Source organism: Pelodiscus sinensis, unplaced genomic scaffold (genome assembly GCF_049634645.1).
Source record: "Pelodiscus sinensis isolate JC-2024 unplaced genomic scaffold, ASM4963464v1 ctg35, whole genome shotgun sequence".
NCBI lineage: Eukaryota > Metazoa > Chordata > Testudines > Trionychidae > Pelodiscus > Pelodiscus sinensis.
Window position 1 is genome coordinate 3,295,141 of NW_027465908.1, and position 23,583 is coordinate 3,318,723.

General features: G+C 45.7%; 1 protein-coding gene across 2 annotated transcripts in view; it reads right to left on the bottom strand.

Annotated features, from left to right (window-relative positions):
* Positions 1–23,583, bottom strand: part of LOC142818179 (protein Aster-B-like) — a 335,181-nt gene that overhangs the window by 134,244 nt on the left and 177,354 nt on the right. For both annotated transcript variants that reach the window (XM_075916427.1, XM_075916430.1), the window contains one exon: positions 14,337–14,414. In XM_075916427.1, the coding sequence (XP_075772542.1) occupies positions 14,337–14,414 (78 nt within the window). The remainder of the gene's footprint in view (positions 1–14,336; positions 14,415–23,583) is intronic.

Genomic DNA, 23,583 nt, shown 5'->3' on the forward strand with positions numbered 1-23,583 from the left:
CAATTAAGCAAAAGGGGGTACAAAGTCTACAAGTTATAAGGTTTCCATGTAAAAAGATTTAATAGAAAGTTTCTTTATGAAAATATACAAAGTGTCTATATAAAAGGACGTAGTACAACAAACTAAAGACTTAGTGCAATACTAAAAGTTATTACTAAAGTTTGATACAAAATTAAAATAAAAAAAATTCAGTGAGAAAATGATGAATACTGAGATTAATGAGATGTATCTACAGTTGCATTGGGATGGGGGGGCTGGTGTGCCTTGCTCTGGGGGAGGGGTGGGTGCATTGGGGGTACTTATATTTTTTTAAAAGGTACTTTATAACAAAAAGAAAAACTTAAAAAACAATTGTCTAGTAGCACTTTAAAGACTAACAAAATATGTAGATGGTATCATGAGTTTTTGGGGGCAAAACCTACTTCCGCCCATGAAAGCTCATGATCCCATCTACATGTTTTGTTTGTCTTTAAAGTGCTACTAGACTGTTTGTTGTTTTTTAAGTTTTTCCGGTTACAGACTAACTCGGCTCCCCCTTTGAAGCTTATATATATGTAAAAAAGTTGAGAAACCCTACTTTGTGCTATACCATTCCTTTTGGCCTCCCTGTTTCCTTTCTCCTTTGGTGAGTTGGGCAGGCAGGAGTTTTGGTAAAAATATATCAGACAAGTGCACACGGTGCCTGCTCTACCTCAGCTGGTGCTAGATAATCAGAGCCCCAATTCTAAAGGAGTTGGCATTACTGAGGTGATAGATCCCCCCACATTTTTCTGTGGATTTTCCAAAGAAAATGCTTTAGGTCATCCACATCTCCCAGTCATAGCAGAGACTTGGGATTAACATGGCTTTCTCAACTAAGTATAGAAAAGCCATGGAACAGGCAGTTCTGCCACCTGACGAGTATCATAACTTTTGACGGAGGCTGTGATAAAAGTATTCGTACAATACTAGGGGGAAAACACCACTTTTGGATGAATGAACAACATCTGGTCAAGCAGAGTCCTCCACCACAAACTACAGATCAAACTACTGAAAATGCTACTGCATGCAGCAGAGACCTGCCCAACAAAGAGAGACTGGAGGCTGCCCGTCACAGAGGCTGGAGGAGACCCTACCAATGTCATGGGAAGATAAAATTGCAAATGCAAGAAAAAGGAAGCTGAGTGGGCAGACCATATTAGAAAACACCAAAGGCAGATGGCTGGGACATGTATACAACATGGAAAATGGGAGACAGACTATGCAAGCATTGAACTGGGTACCCCAGGGAGGAAACAGAAAGCAAGGAAGGCCCAGGAAGAACTGGCAGAAGACAGTGATAGAGGATACTGGTTGTGTTGGCATCACCTTGGAAGTAGTACCATGCTATGACTATGATCTGAGGCACTAACACACATACCAATCAATCAATCAATCAATCAATAAGCAAGCAACCAAGTAGCCCCTATATTTTGACACCTGCAAAGAAATGAAGCGCCCAAATTTGAAAATGCAACTACAGGCAGTCCCCGGGTTACGGACAAGATAGGGACTGTAGGTTTGTTCTTAAGTTGAATCTGTATGTAAGTCGGAACTGGCATCCAGATTCAGCCGCTGAATCTGGACACCAGTTCTGACTTACATACAGATTCAACTTAAGAACCCCAGGCGTCCCCAAGTCAGCTGCTGCTGAAACTGATCAGCAGCTGATTCCAGGACGCCCGGGGCAGAGCAACTCTGCCTCGGGCTTCCTGTAGTCAGCGCTGGTCAGTTTCAGCAGCGGCTGACTTGGGGACGCCTGGGGCAGAGCAGCTCGGGTGCTGCTGGGTTGGTCCAGTAGCGCGGCCACTCCTCGGCGCTACTGGACCAACCCAGCAGCACCCCAGCTGCTCTGCCCCAGGCGTCCTGATTCAACCAATGCTGAAATTGATCAGCAGCGGCTGAATCAGGACTCCTGGGGCAGAGCAGCTGGGGTGCTGCCGGGTTGGTCCAGTAGCGCCAAGGAGCGGTGCTGTGGGACCAACCGGCAGCGCCCAACCTGCTCTACCACAGGCCCCGGGCTTTGCTCCACATCTCCCTGGTCTGCTGAGGGTGGCACTAGCTGCGTCCCCCCCCAGCAGACCAGAGAGACGCGGAGCAAAGCGGTGCAGGACCCGGGGCCGGACCCGCAGCGCTTCCAGATCAGCTGAAAGCGCCGCGGGTCCGGCCCCGGGTCCTGCGCGGCTTTGCTCAGCGTCTCCCTGGTCCCAACTGATACCCTGACGCGTGGTCTCTGTCCGCACAATTACAGATCTCAGCGGTAAAACTATCCTCCCCTTTTGATTTTATGGCCAGCACTGGACTTTTCTAAAACTCCGTTCCCCTCCTCCAAACACACACACTCATAAATGGTGACTGCAGAACATCTCAAGACCGGAGGATATCAGAGCACAAGTCAAAGATCCACAGGCCTAACCTGCCTGGCCCCCTCCCCACAGGGCAAAAAGAGGGGAACAGAGGATTTTTCAGCCAACCATAGGTAATGAATTACATGGCCCTGTGGTGTCGGCGCTCCACCAATATTCCAGGACGTGGGCCTGGCTCCACCAATGTTTGGTCTTTTATTTTCAGATCCATCCCATCCATAGGCTGGACTGGGGACACCGCTCTCAGCCCCGTGCTTTGGGGGGCCCTGTGCTTCAGAGGCATGGGGGCCAGTGGGGACCCTGACCCTGGCAGCAGGGAGAGACCCAGCCATCACTGTGCCCCAGCACTTCTCACCTCTGTTCCGCCCCTCCTCCTCTAGTCCCTACCCAGCTGCCTCTCCCTAGTGATGCCAGGCTCTTGCGGAGTGGGTGGCATGGGGCAGGCTGGGGCTGGGTCGCTCACTGCTGCCAGTGATGCCCGCTAAACCCCTCTGGCCACCCTGGATCCTGGCCCCCCCCCCCCCGAAGCAAAGAGCCCTCCCCTACTATGAATCAAACCTGACACCCATGTTTCCAGCCGCGCTGGACAGAAGAGATCCTGCTTTATCTTCCTCAGATCATGGGTCAGCAGAGAACGAGGAGATAGGACAGGAAGGATGATAGGGATAGAGGTGGGGTGTGGGTGGCATAATCTGGCTGGGAACCATCACATTCCAGAATCTGTGCTGATCTAATTGAAAGGGCTATGAAAAACCAGATCCTATTGAGCTGAGAACCGAGCGCCCCCAGAGCGCATGCAGCGGGGGTGACCGATCTTTCCCCTCCTGTACTGGCTGAATCTCCAAAGGGCAGCTGGGGCTCGTGGAGCTAGAACAGCAGGTGCAAAAGGCTCCATGCTGGGCAGAGAAAGGAGGAATTTATCTTCTTCCAGCCACTTGTCAACACCTACTTCACCCAACAATGCTGGCCACAGGCAGGCAGCGGCACGCGCTATAATTAACAGCCCGCCTCTGAGACACTGGAAGGAGAACAATGCTGGCGTAGGAGGAAATGTGAGCAGGTGATCTTTGCGCCCTGACAGCTCTGCCAACAGCAGCAAATGTGCCGGTCCTAGTGGAGCAGGGCAGCTCTTGTCAAATTGCTATAGCCTCGTTCCCGTGAGTCCCAGCAAAAAGCTTTATCACGGGTTGTTTCAGCAAAAGAGGGACTGGGATGGGTGGAATGATGGAGCTATTGGTCCTGGCATCCACCAAGGATTATGCTCCTTCCCATATTGTTAACAAAAGGGAATTTCATCCATGAGATCTGGACTTCCCCAGGGCTCAGCTGTTAGGCACTGTCCCCAGAAGGATCAGCACATTTTGGATTTGGATCTGGACCCAACATTTTCCTTAAGTTCAAGGAGGAGTTTTGAATCAGAGCCTGAGCTCTGGTCTGGCCTCCTATCTCATTTACTGCATAAGCCCACCTCCTCCAGCACACACACAGCCAACCGTCCCAGCCCCAACAGAAACAACTCCCACCCACAAGTCTAAGAAATCCTGAGCCATGCAGGGTTTTGCAAGGGAAAATGAAAGGAAGCTACACACATAAAGTCAAGGTCAGGTGGGGATGGGGCGTTGGTTAATGATGGATGAACCAGTTCACATAAAATATTAACCAAATCAAATGGTCACCTATAATCTTTCCTAGGTTCCTCTTGGGCACAAACTACTAGCCAGAGCCCAACCCCAGCACCTTTCCCCAAATTCATCTCAGACAAGCCCCATCCCCCCTGTCCGTTCCTTCTATTCTCTCCCTCTCCCTCACCAATTTCTGTCCTCGCCTCCCCCTCCACGACTTTTGCATGCTGGGGTGCAGCACCAATGGCTCTTGTGCAAGTGAGCAGAAGGGCTGTTTCCCGGCTGGTTCAGCAGCTGGCATTCACACTTCAGTTAAGCTTATCTCTGCGATAAGCCCAAGGAGGCTCACAAGAAAGAACCAGGGCACGAGCGCAGGTCAACAGGGCAAATGGTTCGGTGCAATTTGTGTACAACCACCTCTTGGTGCGCCCATTAAAAAGGCAACTGTATGGTGCATTTATCTCACCCAGGCCCCGGGAGCTCTCCTACCCAGCCCTAGTCAGGATTTGGGCCACTCCTTTAAAACAGCACAGCGACCATGAGTTAAGAGCATCATAAATCAGCTCCTAGGTACTTACGCAGCTAACACACGTCAGTATCTGAGCAACTAACGAACCCTCCTTATAACACTCCTGTGAGACAGGGAAGGGATTCTCCTCCCTGTTTGAGAGATGGGGAACTGAGGCACAGGAAATCTGTACAGACGTGTGACCTGAATCCAGGTCTCCAGCACCTCGAAATTAAACTCCTGCCTAGTCTGCCTCACTAGTTTTCCCCTTCTGAATACACCTGCACATAGCTTGTACCCAGACGCATGGCTGCACAAACATAATGCCCGCGGACTCCACTCCCGCAGAACCCAAGCCCAGCCGCATGCACCCTTGTTAACTTACATGGTTCTGCGGAAGGAGAGTTTTTTCCTCAGGGAAGAAACCCGCAAGTGACAGACATGCTTCACCGCTGTGCTGTAGGAGACCTTCTCAGAGCATGGGTTCTGAACCATGGCCGGGCCTTGTGGTGCACCAGCCAAGACCGGAGCCTACATCCCATGGAGTGGCATAGCAGCAGCTGCAGCGGGTAAGGCGTCTGCTTCCAACACCAAGGTAAAGTCAGTGTCCTGTCTGCAGGAATCCGAGGACTACAGCCCCGTGTGAATCACAGCTCTGAGGCTGTCTGCCCCGTGAGTCAGGTCACTTACAAGTTAACTTGACTGCGATATCCTTGTTACCATCTTGGTCGCTGAGTGCAGGCTGCCAATTCAGATGTGGCTGGACATAGCCAAGAGATCAGCCCTCCCCCATCACATCTTTCCACGGTTGCCCGGTAGGTCCAACATGCCTCCTCTGTAGGTGGCTGGGATAGTTTCACCTCCCAGCAGCATCCCATGTGTCTCACGGTGGGTGCAGGTCCTCTCTCTCTCTGTGCTAGCTCTGCAGGAATTAGACGGGGCTACGTGCAGCGCTCTACCTGAGTGTGATGTCACTGCGGTGAGCTAGGGAGGGGGTGGAGGAGGGACAAGGGTGTTTGATCCTCAGCTCCTGGCAGGCTGTACCGGGAAGTCGATTCCAGAGGGGGTACGGACTGGATTTTTGCTGTAGTCAGCAAGAGTGCTGCCGAGTGTGGGATCACCTCAAACACGTACACTGGCAGGTTCAGAAAAATTAAGGCCAAGCTAGAAGCACGCACAAGCACTGCCTGAGCCACACAGGTGCAAGCAGCTGGGAAATGCTTTTAAAGGCCTGTTCTATTGGCACATAGAATGAGGAGGGGACCAGGGTTGCTCATATTAAGATTTCCCCTAAAGTCGCTCCAAAGTTGCAGCGGATTGTGAGCAGGGAGGTGCGGACACCCTCAAGTCGCATGGCCTGGCAGAAGCAGTGCTGATGCTACAGCTGCCTCAGTATACCTGAGGAAAGGGTGACTGGCAAGTGGTTCTCTGTAAGGGCCCCTGGTCGCTGGAGTGCCCCCGAGCCCAGTCTGGACTGGAGGTCCTTTCGGGACATCCCACAAAGTCTGCTCATTTTCTCTGGACTTTCAAAAAAATGAAGGGCTATTGAAGCACTGGTTGGTGCAGTCAGAGCCAGCCTTAGGGCCTGGCACAGAGCTGTCCCATCCATAGGATGGCAAAGGGCGGCTGCCCCAGACCCCGCGCTTTGGGGGGTGCCCCGTGGCAGCCCCCTAAACCGTCCTATGGATGGGACCCAAGGGATTACCGAGGGCCCGGTGCAGAGCAGCAATGGGGGTTCCCTCTGCCCTCAGCACTCACCAAGGCAAGGGGAACGGGAGCGTCAGGGCAGCTTGCTGCACTATGCCACCCTCTCCTAGCCCACTGAGCTCAGCTTCTCCGCAGCAGCAGGAAGGAGAGCACCCCAGCCCCCAGGGCGCTCCACTTCCCCCACCATTGAGAAGTGGGGCACAGCGGGCTGGGAGGGCAACACGGTGGGGAAGAGCGGAGCAGCCTGCCAGGCTGTTCTGGCGCCAACCACCTTGGTGGAATGGGAGGGGCAAGGCTTAGAAATGGAGCAAGGCGGGATAGAGCCTGCAGGGGGTGGGGGAGGTATTTGCCTCAATCCCCACAAACCCCTGGGGACTGTAGCCATGCATCTAGACTGCATCTAGAACAGGGATAGCTCAGTGGTTTGAGCTAAACCCAGGGTTGTGAGTTCAATCCTTGTGGAGGCCATTTAGAGATTTGGGGCAAAAATTCATCAGGGATGGTAGTTGGTCTTGCTGTGAAGGCAGGGGACTGGACTCGATGACCTTTCAAGGTCCCTTCCAGTTCTAGGAAATAGCCAATCTCCATTAATTTAATTTTTATTTTATTTTAAAGTAATGTGCCTCAGTGTACCTTGCCAGCCACCCTTTCTGAAAGCAAAAAGGACCTTTACCTTATCATTGGTAAAGGGGCACCAGCCAGAATATTGGGTTTAAAGCTGATTCCAAGGCAGGGATAGAGCCTTATAATTTTGTTTTCAGGTTTAAAATTACTATTGGAAACAGAGTAAAAGGATGTAATAATTGGGTTTTTTAATTGTAATTTGATGTCCTTGTTTAAATGTGCTTATTTCTTCTCGGTAACAAAGAAATCAACCTTGTCATGTGTAAAAAAGTAAAACATATAAAAAATAAGTGTAAAGGCCAAATATTCTTTAAAAAAGCCAAAACAGACATAAAAATGCCCAAAATTGCTGTATATCCCCAATGAAATGTAAAAGCAGTGGGCAAATCGATGGCTCTGAAAGGAGGCAAGTATTTATCGGTTTAAACAAAATATTTGGAATCAAAACTAGCTGTGGCAAATTAGCGTGGCGAAACAAAACAAAAAAAAGCAAAAAAAAACCCAACTAAAAATAACAAACATCCATCCGAAAAACATAATCACAACGCAAAACGCACTAATCCCAATTTTAAAAGGAAAGAACTGTTTTGCGTCCTGCCAAAGACTAAAGCAGTGTTTCTCAAAGTGGTCATGAAACCAATTTGGGAAACCAGCTAACTGGCCGTGCCAGTGTGTTGACTTACCTGCACTGTGTCCATGGAACCTCACGGCTCCCACAGGCTCCAGTTTGCTGTTTGCAGCCAAGGAGGGTCGCAGGAAGTGGTGGGGGCCAGGCCACCGCTTCCTGCTGCTCCCCTTGGCTGCAAATGGCGAACCGCAGCCCATGAGAGCCACAAGGCTCCGTGGCTATGGAGCCAGTAAGTAAACACACCGGTACAGCCAGTTAGCAGGTTTTTCAAAGTGGTTTCATGGACCACTTGAGTAACACTGGACAGAAGCCAAACCGACAGACCCCCACTCCTCCTCTGTACAGACCATGGACTAGTAAATATAACATTGACTGGTGAATAGTAATAGAGATGTAGCCGTGTTAGTCTGGTGTAGCTGAAACAAAAAACAGGACTATGTAGCACTTTAAAGACTAACAAGATGGTTTAATAGGTGATGAGCTTTCGTGGCCCAGACCCACTTGTGGTCTGGCCCACGAAAGCTCATCGCCTATTAAACCATCTTGTTAGTCTTTAAAGTGCTTCATAGTCCTGTTTTCTATTGACTGGTGAGAGCGAGAGGTAGGAGAGAGCGAGAGAGCGTGTGTGTGTACGCATATGCTAACTGTTTTGTCATTGTATTCTAAATAAACGCGGTGGATTGCCTTTTCCCTCATATAAATCCCGTGTGCTTCTTATAAGCATAACAGGGAGACCCTGGCTGGGGAAACTGGGTAAATGCCCAGGGCACTGTAGCCATGGGGGGCACCTCAAGGCACTCGGGCTCTCCCTCACTGGTAGGGTTGCCAGATGGTTTCAGAAAAAATACCGAACCAAAAAAAAAAAAAAAAAAGGATCCCAAGAGTTGTTAAGCAAAAAAACCAAAAAACAACAAAACAACGTGGCCCCTTTAAAAACCGCCTGGTGAGGCTTTTTGGCTCTAACAGGCTGCCGGCGGCCACCTGCCATCTTGCCTCCCTGTGCCGGGCCGGACAGCTCCCCGGTAAGCACTAGGGTTGCCAGGCTGCCGCTGTATTGAGCCAGACAGCCCAGGATTTTCGCCTCCTGGCCAGGAAAAAATCAGAAAGTACCGGACATTGTAGGCGTCCGGTATTCTCTGAAGTTTTTTACCAGACAGGAGGCGAAAATAATGGACTGTCCAGTTAAATATTGGACACCTAGCAACCCTACTCGCTGGCTACAGTAGGGTTTCACATGGTTGCTCACAGCTCGGACGCCTCCTCTCCAGACTCTCCCTAGTGCTGGGCTGAGAGGCTTCTCCTCGACCCCCCGCTCCATCCACTTGCCCCTCAGCCTGTTTGAGGGCTTTGGCTCCATGCTGCCCCCCACCCCGAGGAGCCTGCAGTATCGCAGACCACCACTAGTGGTGCAACAGCCTGGCCCACTGCTGTCTGGAGCACACTGCCACTTGGTCCACGACTAAGGGGGGATAGGATTGGGAGCTATAAAATCATGTCTGGAAAAAAGTAAACATGGAAATGCTATTTACTCCTTCTCGTAACACAACAACTAGGAGTCACTAAATGAAATTAATAGGCAGCTGGTTTAATACAAATACATGAATGAAGCATTTCTTCATACAACGCACAGTCAACCTGTGGAACTCCTTGCCAAAGGATGCTATAAAGGCTAATACTATAACGGTTAAAAAAGAACTAGATACATTCATGGAGGTTAGGTCCATCAATGGCTATGAGCCAGGATGGGCAGGGATGTTTGTCAGAAGCTGGGAATGGGCAACAGGAGAGGAATCACTTAATGATTCCCTGTTCCGTTCACTCCCTCTGGGGCACCTGGCATTGGCCACTGTGTGAAGACAGGATACTGGGCTAGATGGACTTTAGGTATGGAGCCAGTATGACTGTTCTTATGTTGCAAATCTCAAATCAAGATAGGACTTCACGTGTTCTTCAGTGTTAGACAAAACTCAGGTAATATCTAAGCGTCTATTTGCTGCTTTGCTGTCAATTTCCCTGTGACCTAGTACAATGCAGTGTTCTCAGCTAATAAATTATGCCAGAATCAACAGCACCAGTGAGACTAATAATAGGACTGAAACGTTTTGAGGAAAGGGCTAGCTACAACTAGCCAACACTAGTTTGGAGCCAAACACTGCTGGATTATTAATTAGCTCACTAGGGCTAACTTGTTGTCTCCAGAGTGAGTCAAATCTCCAGGTCTTTGGAAAGCTTTTATTCAGTCCTCACTTGGCTCAGCTCCTACTGAATTAATTAAGAGGAATTTGGCTTCAACGGGCATTTGTCATAGCAGACATTTCGTAAGAAGGACCTCTGGCCCCGTGAGAGAAGCCAAGGTGGGAGAAGAAGCATTTCTTCCTTCATAACATTTTGATACCAGCTGCGTCTTAAGGGGCTATGAACTCTCTTCTGCAGGGATAAGAGCAACTGGGACTAGTAAACACAAATTACAGCTCCTCCTTGCAATGCATTTAACCATCTAATCTTGTATGTCACAACAGAAGTGCCTAACAATCAGCAATCAGCTCCTAACTTGCAGTGTATCCTAACTTGGAGCTCTACTGTGGAGAGGTTCAGGGACAAAGCCAAGGATTCTTGGTTGTGTTCCCAACATACTCACTGACAGGATCTTTGGTCTTGGGCAAGTCATTTCACCGCCATGTCCCCTGTGTGGACAGAGAAGAGCAGCAAAGAGGGCTCACCTGCCTTCCCATTCGCTGCCAGAGCCCGGGGAAGTCTGGAACAGTGGCAGAAACCAAAATCCCCTTTTGACTTGTAAAGCAAACACATCAGACCTGCACAGCACTGCAGAAGAATAAAACAGGAAATCGCCCACCCTGGGGCAACTGCCTTCTTTGCACCTCTCCTCCCCTCGGCAGCCCTGTTTGAGAGTTCACACCTAGAATCATAGAATCATAGAATCATAGGACTGGAAGGGACCTCGAGAGGTCATCGAGTCCAGCCCCCCGCCCTCAAGGCAGGACCAAGCTCCACCTACACCATCCCTGACAGATGTCTATCTAACCTGTTCTTAAATATCTCCAGAGAGGGAGATTCCACCACCTCCCTTGGCAATTTATTCCAATATTTGACCACCCTGACAGTTAGGAATTTTTTCCTAATGTCCAATCTAAACCTCCCATGCTGCACTTTAAGCCCATTACTCCTTGTCCTGTCCTCAGAAACCAAGAGGAACAAATTTTCTCCTTCCTCCTTGTGACACCCTTTTAGATATTTGAAAACCGCTATCATGTCCCCCCTTAATCTTCTTTTTTCCAAACTAAACAAGCCCAGTTCATGAAGCCTGGCTTCATAGGTCATGTTCTCTAGACCTTTAATCATTCTTGTCGCTCTTCTCTGTACCCTTTCCAATTTCTCCACATCTTTCTTGAAATGTGGCGCCCAGAACTGGACACAGTACTCCAGCTGAGGCCTAACTAGTGCAGAGTAGAGCGGCAGAGTAGATGACTCTGAGAGTCATCGTGATGCTGATCTCACCCAGTACAGATGTGGCTAGTTAGACAAACATTTTCCACTCACCTGCTTGGAGAGATAGATTATAATTATCGACCATGATGGATAGATTATCGACCATTTCTTCTATGGCTAGAGAAAACAGCTATTCTACAGTGGCACAGCTGTGCCACTGTAATCCTATAAGCTACATCTACACTGCAGGGTTTTTGCGCAAGAGGTGTCCACACTGCATGGACGCTCTTGCGCAAGAAAGCTCTGATGGCCATTCACAGAATGGTGCTTTTTCAGATAGGCTCTATTTGTGCAAGAAACCCCTGCGTAGCGTCCACACATGTCTTTTTGCGCAAGAGCTGTAGTGCAAAAAGGAGTTATGGCTTGTAGAAGGAGGGATACCTACACCACAAAAAGCCCTCTGTTCTGCCAATTGACTGTAGATTTTCTTGCACAAAAACACACTTTGAGGTGTGAACATTCCACAGGTTTTTGCACAACAGTGGCCGTTTTTGCACAAAAACCTTGTAGTGTAGACGTAGCCATAGTGCATACATGGCTCTGGTCTCAACACTAGCCTTGCAAAGGAATCTGGGAACACAGAGCCAGTTCCCATTCAGTCAGTTGCTCATTAAGGGGGAAAGGGAGCTAATGATCAGTTGGTAAAGGCGTTTTGTTTGGCTAAAGGTTTGGAAGACAAATGTGGGGAAGGTGACTTCATAGTTTTTGACTTGCAAAAAATATGGAGAAAACTGATTTCAAAAGCAACAGCTGTGCCAGTGGGTTTCTTCCCAGTGCTCACAGCTGTATTGCTGCTGGGAAAGGAGAAAAGCATCGTGCATATTGACTAGAACGATACACACCCCAACGTGGATAAATCTGAAGACTGGGTGAAGCTGAACCTTAGTATTGTCAGCCATTACCCAGAGAAAAGGGCTAATCATAATGTGTACACCCTGAGTTTATACTGGGCCAGAAACAATCTAGTAATGATGCATCATTTATGATTTGTCAGGTAAGGAAGCCCAAGCGTAAATTGAAAAATCAAGCATATAAGTAATTGGGATGCAAGAGGGAGTGAGGACTTCAGGAGTTCTAAACAGTCTGCTGCCACTGCCTCCTTGTGTGGCCTTGGACAAGTCATTTAAACTCCCTGTGCCTCAGTTTCCCAAAACATAAACTTAGGAAATGGCAGTTACCTGTTGCAGGGGTAGCCACCAAAATTTCTACAGCACTTTGTACTCTTTTGTGCCATTTTTTGAGCCAATTCATTCATCTCACTAGACTGGGATTGAGAGATTTTGAACAGCAATATGGAACCAGGGAGACTGGCAAATGGCTCGAGATGCCTCTTGCCTCTTCTTGTGCTCAGTTTTGCTGGATATGGCAGATAATGATGAAGCCCATAGTAAACAAAGGCCACACCTCCAGTGATACCCTTTTTGATTATTTACCCAAGCAAACCCACGTAAAGGCATCTTAACCATAATAATAATAAAAAAAAATATTTGACACTTCTTACTTGAGTCCTTCTCACCGAAGAATCTCACAGTCTTTACAGAGGATGATGGGGAAACGAAGAGTGACTTGTCCAAGATCATACTTGAGAACAGAAGGCAGGTCTCCTCCCTAATAGCTCTGTGCCTTATACTAGCTCTTATGCCTCTTAGGTACGTCTATACTGCAATTGAAGACTTGCAGCTTGGTATGGTTGGTTTGGCTCATTTGGCTCAGGCTCAGGGGTTTCAGGCTACAGGGCTAAACACTGCAGTGTAGACATTCAGACTTGGGATGCTCCCAGCACAAGATCTCAGGTCATTGGTATTTTACTGCAGAGTAGACAAAACCCTTTAGCTATGTCTACACTGGTGGCTTCTTCTGCAAGAACAGCTGTTCATGCGCAAAAACTTGCCAGGTGTCTACACTGCACGCACATTCTTGCGCAAGTAAATTTACAGTCTAGCATCGGAAAACAGGGCTTCTTCCAGAAGAGTTAATCCTCTCCCCACAAGGAATAAGCCCTCTTGCACAAGAGGGCAGTGTACACAGGCAATATGAATTTCTTGTGCAAGAAACCCCTAAGGCTAAAATGGCCATCAGAGCTTTCTTGTGCAAGAGAGTGTCCACACTGCCATAGATGCTCTTGCGCAAAAGCACATGCCAGTGTAGACACGCTCTTGTGGAAGACTTTTTGCACAAGAACTCTTCTGCAAAACAGTTCTTGTGCAAGAAGCTGCCAGTGTAGACGTAGCCTTTAGGTTTAGGCACTGAAGTACACACTTCAATCTGCATTTTAGATAGAAAAATCAGCCCATGTAAAGCAAGACGTAACCACCATAATGTGCAATCCATGATGACAGTCCTTGTCAAACATATAGATATACTAGGCCATGACGGACTGCGCTCTTCCTTTAATTGACAGGCTATCTCCTGCCTCTTCCTTTTACAGACATTCCTCCTACTTAACATCTTCTGATTTTCGAACACAGGATTCTCTTTTCTATTATCTCATTGATTCATCAAATATCTTGGTATTCCGACTCCAGCAGCAACATTAAGCAACTCTTCCCCTTAAAATGGATATACACAGTCCATACAGGCATGTCCTCTCCATGACCTCACCAAACTCTTCTACACATTTAGAATGTCGATTTCCTTCTTATCTTCTTATATGCTGTGGCAATATTCCAGACATCTCTATTTTCCCTGCTGTGCAGCAACACTCAGTCACATCCACACATCCATGTATTATCAGTAACTGATCAGGTATCAATATTATCAACATTTGCTATGTTCAGAGACTCTCTCTGACACAGTAGCATAACCTGCATTCATATACAGCGCTGCTTGCTACATGGGCAGTGTTTATTTATATGTACTGTTACCAGTGTCTGCAAGGCTACCTGTGGTCAGTGCACAACCTGTATTAGCGGTGTTGCTTGCATTTACAAATGTTATCTACATTTGATGTGTTACTTGCTTTCATCTCATTTCCTCTAATTGCAGGTTCTTCCTTCTGTGTTTCCACTACAATTACGTTTACCAGTTTTAGGTTTAAACTGACAACATCCCAAAGCAAAAAACATACTGACAAATACTCAACTTACACTCCATTTGCAATGGTGAAAAGTGTTTGCAGAAAATACCTTCATGATCATGCATTCTTGGTGCATGTTCATTGTTGGGGTGCAAGTCTTTATGGGATAAGGGTGTTGTTTGTTAATATAATGGAAGAAAATGCATCAAACCAGATGGTTTTATACCTACAATATGAGCTATAATTTGCCTGATAATAAACAAAACCGCAAAACGAAAAGCAGATTCAGGTTAAGTGAGGTTTCAGTTGTTACTGAATTCCCCAGTGTGGACAGGCCTACCTTTCGTCACGCATTCGGGGACTCAGGAATCGGGATGAATCATCATCGTGGCTACTTTGCTGGCTACTCTGCTGGCTACTGCAGAAAGAGGCAGAAAGACATTAGCAATTAGAACTCTGGATGGTACCAGCTGCTTCACTCTCCTAAAGAAAACAGGAACAGAATTAAACTGCACAGCGTTAGGACTTGTTTATACAGTGTACACACTTAGGGTTGCCAGATGGTTTAACCAAAAATACCGAACACCCCCATTCTCCTCCCAAAAAAACCACCGGGGGGAAAATTCTGTTGGGGAAAAAAAAGGGGAAGACCAACATTGTTGTAGAAAAAAAAAGGACCCTGAGAGTTATTAAGCAATGGCTTCGAGGCTTTTTGCCGGTGGCCATCTTGTTTTCCTGCTCCGAGCCAGAAGACAGCAAGGAGACCTACATTAGTTCAACTAATTTTCAAACCACTTCAGTGAAATCAGTGAAAATACTGGACTGTCCAGGTCAATACTGGACACCTGACAATCCTATACACACTGATTTCACTGAAGTGGTTTGAAAATTAGTTGAACTAATGTAGGTCTCCTTGCATGCACACTCTTAAATCAACATTATAGTGTCCATACAGAGTTGCCTCAGTCTAATTAAATTGGTCCAAAACAAGTCCTCCCGGGGCACATGTGTATAGCCCAGGCCTTAGCTTTTGCAAGCAAGAGAGTAGCAAGTTTATGATGATTGCTTTTGTGCCTTAAGTTGCTAAATTGTGCTCTGGTCTTATGTGACCAAGTGGAGATGCACTAGGACTTCCCTTCTGTGTGCAACCTGCATTACCACCACCTGGACCACACCTCCCACCATGAAGTTGCACTAAAGGATACTCCCCGCCCCCAAATGGCTGGGAAGAGCAAAGCCAACACGAATACCTCTGCCCATAAGGGATGCCATAAAAGGATACTGCAAAGTACTTTCTGCTGCCAAGCAAACAGGAAGCCCCACCAACAGCTGCGTGCTCCTTTGGCCCTGCTCTGCACTAGGACTTTATTTCAAAATAATGCCCCCAAGGTCAAATTTATAAGCAGAGCGTCCACACTACCAAACCCGTTATATCGAAATAAAGGGCCATGGAATTCGAAATCGGTACCCCTGCTTTTCCTCAGGAGCAACACTAATTCCAAAAGAGTTATTTCAAAATAACCATAGTGTGGATGCTCCTGTGCCACTGTTTTGAAATAATAACTCCCCAGAGTAAACCAAACTAATACTTCCCAGAGTAATCCAAACTAATACTCCCCAGTGCTCGCTGTGGCTCTAAGTCTGAGGTAGTGCATCCACATTAATGGAGCCTGCCTTGGACTCATTTCGAGGCTTCCCCGTAGTGTGGACATGCTAGTTCAAATTTGTTAAATCAGGAGTTATTAAGTCAAATGTACTAATTTCAAAGTATTCTCCTAGTGTAGACATGGCTTTAGGGTGCATCAACAAAGCACAATTATTTCGAAATAACTGATGTTATTTTGAAATAACAAGGCAGGTGTCTACACAGCTATTCCATTATTTCAAAATAATTTCAAAATGACGGGTAGTTTATTTTGAAATCTGTAACCCTCATTCCATGAGGAATAACGCTTATTCCGAAGTAGCTATTTCGAAATAGCTCCTCCCCAGTGCCTCCTGGGGCTCTAAATTGTGGTAGCACAGCCACATTAGGGGAGCATGCTTTGGACTAATTCCGAGGCTTCCCTGTAGTGTAGATGTGCTATCAAAATAAGCTATTTCGGAAAAAAAATCCAAAATAGCTTATTTCAAAATAAGCGTGCTGTGTAGACATAACCACAGTATTTCTCATAAAGTGGTCAAACATATACACAACACCCCTTACTATTTATGGGCTGTGTGAAAACATGATTGAGCCCAGCACAGTGTTTGGGGTTGTGCTCAGTCAAGCAGCGAGAAAAGATGCAGTACAACAACAGTCAACATTCCCCAGCTTTCCTGGTTTCCTGAAAAAGCAACAATTTTCTGGAATGTTTGCAAACTCAGGGCCAAGTCACATATAAAACTCCAGGGCTTAGACTCAAGTAAAACTGAAATTAAGTCTGTAGGGAAATAGAGGCAGATATACTGGGTTGATGGAATGTTTGTGTGAAACTCTTTACTTTCAATGAAAATCCACAACAAATACAGGGTTTTGACATCATGTTCTTGAGATCACACCACAACTTAAAGAAAACTGGAGAGGTGTAACATATTTGAAATGCAACAAAAGTGACTAAAACCCATGAGTTGCATAGTAACCTTTTCTTAGGAATTTAAGAAAATATCAATAATAGCCTTGCAGATGATCTTTGAAAGGGATATGATTGTGCTATGTTTGAATGGATTCATATGGCTTAGCATTTAAATCTTGACTTGGACATCTCATTCAAAATCCTCTAACAAGCACTGTGCCTTATTTCTTGCAAATTAAAAACACTCGCAAGAAATGGCATTGGGCCCTAACTGTACAGCTGAACAGTACACTGGCCAATGTAAGGGGAGGGCATTGTCATTATCACAAGAGCTACTGCCATTACATCTACTAAAAAGTGACCCCTTGTCGCCCTGCCAGCACTCCTGTGGTACTGAGAATGTGGTCAGGCAGGAAAGTGGTCTGTGGAACCGGATTTCTGGTGAAGAGTTACAAATTGAATCCACAAGATGTCACTGTTTGCTTCCAAATTGCCACAATTTTGCGCAAAGCCCCACCTAAGGTTTATAGTATTCTTCCAGATAGCTTGACCTATAATCCTGGATTGTGCCTGCTCTTGCCAGCAGCACCAGAACCTACTTCCAAGTTATAAAATGTAATGTTTGCAGAGAATTCCTTGCCAGCAATAAAGGGAAAGCAACAGGTGAAATTATATCACACCACACGCTGCCTAAAGATGTCCCAGCTTTCATTCGTTTCATGATCCAGTTCAAAATGATTGTACTGACACTTAAAATCCTCCTAGAGACGCTGTAGCTATTCTTACGGGCGTAGTCTCTCTTTGCTCCTTTGCATCCCCTCATCTGACTTCATAGTACAGCAACCTTCTCTTCTGCTGCTCCTGCCAGGCACGCTCTCTAACTTTCATCTCAACATGTCTCTCTTCCTCCTACTCAAAATATAATACACATTTTATATAGAATTCTAAACATTATATTGTAATTATTTCTAGTAGGCTACTACTACTAGGCTCTTGGATAAAGTCTCCCAAGACAAGCATAAATATTTAAAGAGACAGAGCCATCTTAAAAACCACAGAGAAAATATTTTATCAGCTCTCGTTGCAAATAATTCCTACAATTACTAGAGATGAAAAAGATCAGTAGGAAAAACCATCTTTATTTTTTCAGTCTGTTTGCTTTATGCACTTTACACAGCTCTCTACAAAGACAGTTCTACTACAGTAAGACCTCCAACTTTGTTTTACACACAACAAAGAAAATAATGCATATAAGAAAATGTAGCTATGCAGCCTCCAAAATTGACAGGCTGACATGAGAGCAGATTATATCACGTATTTAATTTAAAATCAACAAGATATGAAGCCGAGAATGCCCCTTTTAACAGCTCACAATTCTTGTCTAGATACTAAAATGGCCTGAAATTGGTCAGAACACTTTGGAACTTGGAAACCAGTAAGTGTTCCAAAACAGCAAAGTCCTTACCTCATTCCAAAGTTTTATAGCACACAATGGACACTCGGACAGTCTCTAAACCTTTGGGGGATACCAGTAAAGTGGAGATTGGAGTTTGACAAATGTGTCTGGAGTTCTCTGTTGATTCTAAGATGTGTCTTGCTAACATCACACAGCACCTCCTCTGTGGAACTAATGTGGTCAAAGTCAGTTCTCAGGCTCATATTCTGTTCATTATTTTAAACCACACAATGTGCTGAAGTGCTTAAATACAAATTAACTGAGCAATTCAACTATTAAACCATTTCCTATCCCTCTCTAAACTGTCCCCTGCAATGATATCTGACAAGAGACTATACACAATGAAGCTATGGAGTGCGGCAAAAATATTTGTATTGTTTTTTAAAAGTATCGTATACCTCTCAGTGTGATAATACCTTGCCTGAATGCACTGAGTGAGATCAAAAGGGACTATTAAAGAAATCAGCCAAGAAAGGCAAAACCATGGCCTAGAAAAGCAGCATAATAAATTTATAGCCATGAAGAGGGACTCATCAGCCCCAATCCTAGAAATTTTGTCCAGGCTGAGAAGTGGGAGATCCAATGACCCGTATCTGACTGAGGTGTCAGCTGCTGCAGGGTGACAGAGACTGAAGCTAAGCCTTCACAACAAGTGCTACAGCCGCACAGCTGCCAGGTTGCCACGACACCACTGTAGCGCAGTAGCATGGATGCTTCCTACAGCACCTAAAAGGAGGGTTTCCCTTTGCTGTAGTCAGTACACTCCATAGGAGACGGGAGCTAGGTCCATGGAGAATTCTTCCTATAGTTAGCAGTGTCTATACTGCAGCGTAGGACCACTTAACCACATCTCTTGGGAGTGGTGAATTTTTCACCCCCCTGGGCAACGTAGTCATGTCATAGCCCAGTTTTAGTTGTAAACCAGGCCTGACTGAGGATCAAGGGTCTGCAGCAAACCAGCTGTAACTTGGTCCCCAAGAGAACGAAGGATCCCAAGGCTAAGTCATGTCTATCTAGGGACGCCAATCCTAGATAAGACAATATGAACACAAGTCTCTTGTTTTAAATCAATTTTCCTCAGGGTTATATACCATTAGAAAAGATCAATCATACATGTTTAGGGTTGCCAGATGGTCTCCCAAAAAATACCGGACACGCGGCATTTTTGTTGAGCAATTAAAAAAAGGGGGGGCTAATAAGTATTGCCACACAACAAACACACCACCCTGCGCAATTACAGGCTCCTAGCGCCGATCGTGGCCCCGCCTTCCCGCTGCTCCCCCGCCCATGCCAGGCTTGCGTCCAGTGCGCAGCTGGAAAAATCAGAAAATACTGGACATTGCACGTCTCCGATATTTTCTGATTTTTTTTACCAGACAGAAAGTGCAAATATCGGACTGTCTGGTGGAATACCGGACACCTGGCAACCCTATTAACATGTTTCACAGAAGCTGCTTCTGTGTCAGTGCAAGCTGATTATGTCTGCAGGATCCCAAAAGAAAACCTCTGCAGGAGCCAAGGTCATTGGGCCTGCTACATAACATGGATGGAAGCTTGTGGGAGGGGCATGTGATTTGGAGAGCCAGCCAGTAGAACCCTGCAGATATCCACGAATCATATTTGTAGACTGGTTTCAGACACACATTTTGTATTTGTACTAGGGCTCTAAGCACTGGTCTACACTAGGTAGTTATTTCGAAATAACAAGCGGCGCGTCCACACTACCAAGCCCGTTATTTCAAAATAAGGGGCTGGTTATTTTGAAATAATAACTCCTGCTTTCCACAAGGAATAACACTTATTTTGAAATAGTGGTGGTGTGGACGCTCCACTGCTGCTATTTCGAAATAAGTGCTCCCCAGAGTCATTCAGAGTATTTACTCCCCAGTTCTTCCTGGGGCTCTAAGTCAAGTAGCGCGTCCACATTCAGGGAGCCTGCCTCGGACTAATTTCGAGGCTTCCCTGTAGTGTGGACATGCTATTTCAAAATAGTTATTTCTGGTGTTATGTCAAAATAAGCTATTTTGAAATAATTTCCTAGTGTAGACGCGCCCTAACAGTCAGAGAGCAGTTGGAGCATAGAATTCCACCCCAAAGAGAACCAGAGGTATGGACATATCACTTGAAAGAGGATTGGAAAAGATCCTCAGAAGAGGTAGCCCGCCCAGAGACCATGACAGATGCTAACTCAGCAGGCTAGGTACAAAGTTTTGCATTTGTAGCCCATGTACTCTGGACTGCTGGTCATGTGTTTTTCTCTCTGACTGAAAGATCCTGTTTTCTGAAGCCCTACAGAAAAAAAATTCTCTTGGTTCTTAACTGTAAACAATGCAAACTTCCCATCAGTTCAAGATTTTCTGAAGACTTAAAATGAGCAAGAGGCATGTTTGCAGGGGAACAGTTCTCCTTATGATGCTCCGACAGCAGTTCTTTAGAAGTCAACAAATGCGTAAAAGAAAACAGATTCTAACACCAGTAATATGCACTCAAATCCACATTTCTCCTACTCTCTTTCTTGATTGCACTGACACCATGACCTTCCCTGTAATTCACCATCTTCTCATGAATCATTCTCATCTTCATCAATGCCACCAGGAGGCGTGGCTCCATCTTTACTACACCGTGTTCACTGCCAGCTCTGCTACCTAGAGGAAAAAGTCCATTCCACCATCACACCACAAGGTGCCTTGTCTTCCTCTCGATTGTCTCTGCCAACACCAGTATAGCTTGTTGTGCCATGAAATCTCATTGCTCTTGTCATCTTCACCACTTTTGTCATGCTCTCCTCTATCTAGGCACTTCTCCATAGTGACTGAGCATCATCTTCTTCACTGGTATGTTTTTAGCTCTTTTTTTTTTTTTTTTTTTTAGTCCTGGACATTATCTAACCAATGTTTTATGGGGACATATTCCAATCAACAGACTGCTTGCTAAGTATTTGCTGGCATTGCTGCTTTGAGTATCCACTGCTGACCGACCGGTAAACTACATCACATGGGATTGTTGCTGCTCCCTGATTAGATGGGTAACTTTTGTAACCCAGAAGAGGACTTAAGTCATTGGAACCATTGAATATATGCCGTAGTGCACTGAACCTTCACATTGGGCACACAAAACATTTGCAGCATGACATAAGAACATAAGAATGGCCATACTGGGTCAGACCAAAGGCCCATCTAGCCCAGTATCCTGTCTGCTGACAGTGGCCAATGCCAGATGCCCCAGAAGGAGGGAACACAGCAAGTAATCATCACGTGATCTCTCTCCTATCATCCATTTCCAAACAGAGGCTAGAGACACAATTCTTACCTATCCTGGCCAATAGCCATTGATGGACTTAATCTCCATGAATTTATCGAGTTCTTTTTTTAACCCTGTTAAAGTTCTAATCTTCACAGCATCCTCTGGCAAGGAGTTCCACGGGTTGACTGCGCACTGCATGAAGAAAAACATCCTTTTGTTTGTTTTAAACCTGCTGCCTATTAATTTCATTTGGTGACCCCTAGTTCTTAAATTGTGGGAACAAGTAAATAACTTTCCCTTATTCAATTTTTCCACACCAGTCATGATTGTATAGACTTCTATCATATTTCTCTTTTAGTCTCCTCTTTTCTAAGCTGAAAAGTCCAAGTCTTTTTAAACTCTCTTCATATGGGACCTTTTCCAAACCCCTAATCATTTTTGCTGCCCTTTTCTGAAACTTTCTGAACACAACATGTTCCATAAATGCATATTTACACAAGTAAACATGTTGACCTTCCACACATTCTTATGCACACACACAAATCATTTGTACCAATATTAACAGAAATGAATAAAAGTTATATATACTGAAATGTGCAAATTTTATTCAAACAAATGCTCATGAAGATATCATTTTTCTGTAGCCTCCATTCTAGATTTCTAGCTTTTGCTGAATAAGTTTAAGGCATCTTTTTCATATGTGGGTCTCAGAACATGGAAAGTTATGGGTTATGTGTTTGCTCCCTTCTTATCTTTTTTTGTGCATGTCTTTTTATTCTGAGACTTGAATCTCTGTATTGTAATAGAGAGCTGAGGACCCATACATTGTTTCAAGGTTGAATTTGCTTTTTAAACCTAAACAATTCTCAAAATCAAGCACTGTAGGCCACATGTTGAAAAGCGCTTAGCACACAGCTGCTCCCATTGTAATATTTGTGGGCAGATTTTCTTGTGTTCAACACTCAACGTGCTGAGATTTTTATAAAAAGAATTTTGGTCTCAATTTTGGGTGCCAAGCACTTTTTTTAACATCTGGCCCAAAGAACCCAATGAACATAAAAGCAAGAATATGTGGCATTTTATCTTCCCGTTCCATAGTCAACTGTCAGGAGCAAACTTGTAGAGATCTAGAGTACTCCAACAATTCTGTTGTTAATAGTTGTCTTCCTGCCTCAAGAATAAATTATTCCAAAGTAAGCCATTCCACAGAATAGAAGTATATAATCACAGACACACAGATATTATTTCTTGACATCCGCCTATTATTTCATCTTCAGAAAAAGCAGCGAGCTGGCATGCAAGATGGATGTAGTTTTCTTGTCCATAAACTACAGAAAGTGCAATTTCTTCTAGTGATTCAATTCGAGAAGCATAACTGCTATTCACAGAAGATGAGAAACCGATCTCAATTTCCATGAGGTGTTCTAAGCTTCCAAATCTGTGAAAAGCAGTATCTGATAAATGATCCAGCTACAAAACCACTTTCCTTTCAACTCAGGATCTGATTTTCTGCACAGTGAGTATGGCAAAGCGACAGAATGTAAGTACATCTTACTGTGCCATGTAGACTGTGGGTGTAAGATTATAGATTTATTTTCAAAAGATGTTCCCCAGTGGTGGATGGGTGGGCAGATTTGGGGCAAGGGGAGAGAGAAATATTGAAGGAGATGTAATCTATTAATGAGATGGATAGTGACTCATTCTCAAAACAGTGCAGATTATTTCAAATTCTGATATCTATGATGGGCGATCACTCGTTGCCGAGTGTGATGGGACGAAGCAGCCCCTTACTGAAGGCATAGGGCCTCGCCAGGGCTGCCTGGCTGCACAGGCCCTTCCCCTGCAACTCTACTGGGCCCGCCCAGGCTTCAGTTCAGCTATAAAAGCCTAGGGTAGGGCTCATTTGGGGCAGGTGGCCGGAAGAGAAGGACCTACAAGGGAAGTGCCTGACCTGCAGTGATCAGTGGCCCCAGAAGAAGCCTGCGGGGACCCCAAGGCTAGGGGAGAGGCTGCCTGCCAAGGAGATGTTGCTCTGGGAAGGCTGAGAACCTGGCAAGTACAAGGCAAGTGACCCCGCCTCCCCCCCCCCAGGGTTGCCAGATGGTTGAAAGAAAACTACCAAACTTCCCCTTCCCCCCCCCCCCCCAAAAAAAACCAGGAAAAAATTCTGTTGAAGGGGAAAAAAAGGGAGGGGGGAAACCAAAGTTGCAAAAAAAAAAAAAAGGACTCCAAGTAAGCCAAAAAAACCCTAAAATAAAACAGCATGTCCCCTTTAAGAGTTAGTGCAAGGATAGGAACAGGGGAGTGGTTGAGAACTAAGCTTCCCCTAGGTC